At 41.0% G+C, this 6,614-nt stretch overlaps 1 protein-coding gene across 1 annotated transcript in view; it reads right to left on the minus strand.

Moving 5' to 3' along the window:
* The window catches only part of CEP15 (centrosomal protein 15), a 29,360-nt gene extending 23,171 nt beyond the window's left edge, over positions 1-6,189 (minus strand). The window contains exons 1-2 of the mRNA XM_081939139.1: positions 6,056-6,189; positions 813-894 (exon numbers count right to left, since the gene is read on the minus strand). Coding sequence (XP_081795265.1) covers positions 813-865 — 53 coding nt within the window. The 5' untranslated portion in view covers positions 866-894; positions 6,056-6,189. The remainder of the gene's footprint in view (positions 1-812; positions 895-6,055) is intronic.
* Positions 6,190-6,614: the final 425 nt, after the last annotated feature.

The raw sequence follows: 6,614 nt of genomic DNA on the forward strand, positions 1-6,614 counted from the left end.
CTGATCAGAAAGAGGTTTTGGTTTTATGGTGATGGTTCAGTGACACATTTGTTGCTGTGCAATCTCTGTTAAAACGTAAATGCCAAGGTAGGGTTCATAGGGTGTGAAAGTAAAGTTGCCAATAACATATTTATTTGTATATACACCTGTATAGATAGTATACTATGGTATCAGCCACTGAGAAACAATTATAGGATGCAACTATTTTCTTCAAATCCAGTCAGCAGGTTTCCTACAGGTTGTAAATTATGGAAGCAAGAAACTAGAATAGGTACACATTGTTCTACAGATCAAAATTCTGCTATTGCCTTTTGAACAATATTGAGATCTTTAAAGCAAAGATAGGATATTGCAGTTACTCTAAATGTTCACTTTCTCAAAGGTGTTTTAGTAATCTGGTTAGAATCTGAAGTGCTAGCTGCAACACAGAGAGAAATGCAATGAAACGGGACATTAAACTGAATTTAGAAAAGCCATATCAAATCATTAAGCCGTAGCTGGAATTCAATCAGAAACTTCAAGGTTGAAAAAGAGGACTTCATATTATGTTTTATTTGAAAAGCAGCACTGGTGGACAGCTCCCCCTAGAGGCAAAATATGGCACTTAACAAAAGGCAATATAGTTTTTTCTGTTATTAAAATTTGTTATTTCTCTAGTTTTTCTTGTATTTAGAACGATCACACGGTTGTTCTCAGTTTGATAAATCAGTTTAGAGATTTGGGAATAGTCCTGCAAATTCCTAAGCATTCATAATATATTTCACTGTATTTTTCTAACATCTAAAAACAAGACATCTTCAGAAACTACTTACATTTCTTCATGCTGTTTAGCAAGCTGAATTTCTTGTGCCAAATAGGATGCCATATTTGATCATATTAATAATTCCAATTACTCTATGAAAGAAAAAAAAGGTAAAATATGGATCCTTCAGAAATAGACACATGCATTTTATGACATTTATTAAGAAATAATCCTAAATATAAATGTTGAATTAGTGATGGGAACATTTTGTAAAAAAGATGAAATCTTTTAACAATATTAACAGCATATAAGTACATCTTAATAATATTTAAGACAAAATATCAATAGTGCATTCACCTGTAAAGATTTCTTCTCCATTCTCACTTACTTTTATTTTGGTACTGGTTTATTTTCTTTCTTAATTCTGCATATATATTTTTTAGCTTTGGACGGTCAGTTTTTAATTGTCCAATAAAATAAAAAAGCATCTGGGCACCTTTTTTATAGTAATTTTATTAAATATTGTAATTAAGAATTAATACAGCTAAGAAAAGATTGAGAAATAGAGTATGTGCAGAAAAGGAAAAAGGGAAGAGAAAAGAAAATATAGAAAAGAAAAAAAGGAATATATAAGTGTGACTTCCCACCTTCATCATAACAAGTACTAACATCTGCCCTTATCTTTCCGGTATCAGAAAAATGTTCAGATGTCTAAAGATTCAGATTCTTTTTTTGTTGTTGTTGTTGTTGTTAAATAACTTCTTGTTAAATAACTATTTGCCAGTGCAAGTCTTTTTAAAGGTAGTTTTGGAATTCATTTATTCTGGAGAGCAAACTCTGTGCAGGTTATCTGTAGAACCTGAAAAAGCAACACATGCAGACAACCTTTGATTGAACAAACTCTACTTAATGGGCTTACAGTGGGGCAAAAAAGTATTTAGTCAACTACTAATTGTGCAGGTTCTCCCACTTAAAAAGATGAGAGAGGCCTGTAATTGGCATCATAGGTAGACCTCAACTATATGAGACAAAATATATAAAAAAAGACCAAACAATCACATTGGCTGATTTGGAAAGAATTTATTTGTAAATTATGGTGGAAAATAAGTATTTGGTCACCTACAAACAAGCAAGATTTCTGGCTCTCACAGACCTGTACCTTCTTCTTTAGGAGGCTCCTCTGTCCTGCACTCATTACCTGTATCAATGGCAACTGTTTGAACTTGTTATCAGTATAAAAGACACCTGTCCACAACCTCAAACAGTCACACTCCAAACTCCACTATGGTGAAGACCAAAGAGCTGTCAAAGGACACCAGAAACAAAATTGTAGACCTGCACCAGGCTGGGAAGACTGAATCTGCAATAGGCAAGCAGCTTGGTGTGAACAAATCAACTGTGGGAGCAATAATTAGAAAATGGAAGACATACAAGACCACTGATAATCTCCCTCGATCTGGGGCTCCACGCAAGATCTCACCCCGTGGGGTCAAAATGATCCCAAGAACGGTGAGCAAAAATCCCAGGATCACACGGGGGGACCTAGTGAATGACCTGCAGAGAGCTGGGACCAATGTAACAAAGGCTACCATCAGTAACACACTACGCCGCCAGGGACTCAGATCCTGCAGTGCCAGACGTGTTCCCCTGCTTAAGCCAGTCTATGTCCAGGCCCATCTGAAGTTTGCTAGAGAGCATTTGGATGATCCAGAAGAGGATTGGGAGAATGTCATATGATCAGATGAAACTAAAATAGAACTGTTTGGTAGAAACACAACTCGTCGTGTTTGGAGGAGAGAGAATGCTGAGTTGCATCCAAAGAACACCATACCTACTGTGAAGCATGGGAGTGGCAACATCATGCTTTGGGGCTGTTTCTCTGCAAAGGGACCAGGACGACTGATCCGTGTACAGGACAGAATGAATGGGGCCATGTATCATGAGATTTTGAGTGCAAACCTCCTTCCATCAGCAAGGGCATTGAAGATGAAATGTGGCTGGGTCTTTCAACATGACAATGATTCCAAACATACCGCCCGGGCAACGAAGGAGTGGCTTCGTAAGAAGCATTTCAAGGTCCTGGAGTGGCCTAGCCAGTCTCCAGATCTCAACCCCATAGAAAACCTTTGGAGGGAGTTGAACGTCCGTGTTGCCCAGGGACAGCCCCAAAACATCACTGCTCTAGAGGAGATCTGCATGGAGGAATGGGCCAACATACCAGCAACAGTGTGTGCCAACCTTGTGAAGACTTACAGAAAACGTCTGACCTCTGTCATTACCAACAAAGGATATATAACGAAATATTGAGATGAACTTTTGATATTGACCAAATACTTATTTTCCACCATAATTTACAAATAAATTATTTCCAAATCAGCCAATGTGATAGTTTGGGTTTTTTTTTACATTTTGTCTCTCATGGTTGAGGTCTACCTATGATGCCAATTACAGGCCTCTCTCATCTTTTTAAGTGGGAGAACTTGCACAATTGGTCGCTGACTAAATACTTTTTTGCCCCACTGTATGATGCAATGGGGCCAAATCAGAGAACATGGATGTCATCCTTGAAATAATGGGGAAGTCAGTTGTTTCTAAAATCTGCAAACAGTAATAATATCCCAGATTTGTGTCAACCAACATCATTGCATAATTCTGCAATAGGTATTTTTATGTCATTTGCATTGATTTATCCCCAATAGCTTGTTAAGTTGAGGCTTTATAAAAACAGTATTTTACTACTTTGGGGTTTTATTTTTGGTGCATTAAAGGATACATGGCAGCATCAATTGGCTGCATGCCTGGATTAAAGTTAATTTAATTTGCTATGGACATGAGTGTGCCCATCCAAATACCATGCACAGTACCTCACAGCCTTGCTGCACAAGATAGGATGGTGTGGAAGGCATTCAACCCTGAAGCAGTGTAGTAGAAAGCTTTAAAACATACACAGGTTGAACAAAACTTTTTACTGGATCTTATCATCTGCATTCTAAACTAGGAATGGAACCTGCTTTAATGCTCACTCATTTTCATTTTGAATAGACATTTCCACAGTAACAATTTCTGAACAACCAATTCAGTTTCTCCTCAGGTCTCTTCTACATTCGAGTTCACAGATCATGCTAGCTTAGCTTAATGCAGCTTACCATGTTGTATGAGCTTAGCTACTGTTGCTTGCAAACTGGTTTAGAGCCAATTTATGAACCCAACAAACTGTAGCCGATTTATAAAAATCTTTAAACTATGGCTTAGCATGAAGTTGCCCTGATAAATAAGGACCCTCTATGGAAAAGCTACAAAGTCACTGCCTGAGATGGGTTGTGATGCTATACAAGTTGTCCTCGATTTACACCTTTTGTTCAGTGACCATTTGAGAAGTTACAAAGGCACTGAAATAAGTGACTTATGACCGTTTTTCACACTTACAACCATCGCAGCATCCCCACGGCCACAAAATTCAGAGGTTTGGCAACTGGCCTCTATGACAATAGCAGTGTCTCAGGGCCCTTGATCACCTTTTGCGACCTTCTGACAAAGTCGATGGGGGAGCTGGATTCACTTAACAAGCGCATGACTGACTTAACAACTGCAGTGATTCACTTGAGTACTGAGGCAAGAAAAATCATAAAATGGGGTAAAACTCATTTAGCAACTGTCTTGCTTTGCAACAGAATTTTGGATTCAGCTGTGATCCTAAGTCCTAAAATTCAAGGATTGTGATCAGGAACACAAACAGCCAAGTAATTAGATGTATACCAATCCGTGATGTAGGCTTGGTCGAGTTTAGCCCAAAATCCAATCTAGACAACCACTACAGTAAATTCCCTACAAGTGTGTTTCATTGCCCTGTAATATCCAACCCGATTTCTGCTAGATCCAGCAAGCTGGGTGAAGTCAGTCATTGTGGGGCATCAGATGCAACTGATAAACTAGTTTACAGCTAATTTGGCAGTTCAAATCTCACCAGGCTCAAAGTTGACTCAACCTCCCATCCTTCTGAGGTAGGTAAAATGTGGATCCAGATTGTTGGGGGCAATATGCTGACTCTGTAAAACTGCTTAGAGAGGACTGCAAAGTACTGTGAAGCGGTATGTAAGTGACTTTCAAGACTTATACTTTCAAGTCTAATGTATAATTTACTCCACATTTTGCCATGCTCTGTAGTTGGATATCACTAGACACTAAACACAAGATTCATTAGGTTTACTACACATTTATGAAGTCCTTAAAATGTTGCAAGAAACAAATCCAAATAGGAAATGATGCTATGTATTTAATGGGCATGTGTCTTTTTTCTCATGTCTAATATGTTTGTTTAATATGTTGTTTTACTTGCTGCTGGCACATCACATGTATCAAATGAATGTTTCGTTTGTTTCTATATCCTGCCGGCTGCCTGCAGTTCGAGTCTCCCCAGGCTCAAGGTTGACTCAGCCTTCTATCCTTCGGAGGTGGATAAAATGAGGAGCCTAATTGCTGGGGGCCATATGCTGACCGCTTAGAGGGCTGTAAAGCACTGTGAAGTGGTATATAAGTCTAAGGGCTATTGCTACCTGCAGCTTGTTAGATTGTTCAACAAATTGCAACTTCAGGAGGAGGCCTGATTCCAGTCACTTTGTGGGACGCAGCTCCTTTGAAAGGCCATTAGGAAGAGCCGTTTAAAGGATGCTGGGAGCTTGCATCCTCTTCATATGTTTCTTGCCCGCACGCAACACCCCAAATCTCTTGGCCAGGGGTCCCCAAACATGGCAACTTTTAAGACTGTGGACTTAAAAGTCTTACAAGTTGCCAAGTTTGAAGACCTCTTGCTCTTGGCTCTCAAATCTGTTCATCATGATCTGGTGCTAAGGAAGGGGAAATCGCGGGTGGCTGGCAAGTTGAGCCAAGTTGTTTAGCGTGTCCGGTTAGCCCAGCGTTCCTTTGTACGAAAGAAATCGCAGAATACAATTTCCCATTTGCCACCGAGCTCCCGAAAAAACAGCCACGCTGGCTGTTCACCCTACTATCTCATCTCTCCCCCCCCCCCTTCCTTCTCCTCCCCCCACCCTCCTGGAAACACCGCGAATAGAACGGTCGGATATCCGTTCGGGAGCTTCCAACTCCATAAACGGGAGGGGGGAGATGGAAATATTTTTGAAAAGACGCGCGCGGGAGACCCCCCCCCCCATTGAGGAAATCCGGGATTCGTATCCAGCACCGCGGGAAATAGGACCGTACTATTCCAGGACTGATGGGGGGGGTGAGATAACGGGGAGGGAAACTAGGAGCCAAATGTACATTTCTGCGAACTGAGAATTTAGGCGATGAAACTACCTTTATTATGACCCTGCCGCAGTTAGGGACGGCTTTTCAATCTCAACGTCCTCCTCATTACCGCCATTAAACAAACGCAACGCTTTTCATTCCCGGCAACTTGTTATCGCGGTACCATAAACGGGGATTGGGGGGGGGGGGGGGATGAGAGAGAGAGAGAGAGAGAGAGAGAGAGACGAGCGGCAGAAACCGAAGTATCGCCGCTTTCTGATTGGTCTACGGTCGGGGGGGAGGAGTTACAAAAGCGGAGGAATCGGTCTCGTAACGGAACGACGTGAGGGGGCGGGGCTTCCCGTTTGATATTTTGAAAAGGAGACCGTTGGGCGTTAAGTAACGGAATGCATAGGGAGCGCTTCGGGTTCCGGGCCGGTCGAAAAGAGGTTTTTGTGTGGGAAGAGAAACACCCGAGTTGGAGTGGAGCAGGAAAGAACCTAGTTCCTGACTTTAAGAAATATCTTATACCTTGGTGAAGTGTTTTTTTCCCGTCTCCCCCGCAGTTTCTGTACGAACCATAAGTACTTCAGGCGAAGGGAAGGCTTTTTATTAAGGGAGGGGGGCT

This window comes from Natrix helvetica, assembly GCF_964273705.1.
Source record: "Natrix helvetica genome assembly, chromosome: 1".
Classification (NCBI taxonomy): domain Eukaryota; kingdom Metazoa; phylum Chordata; class Lepidosauria; order Squamata; family Natricidae; genus Natrix; species Natrix helvetica.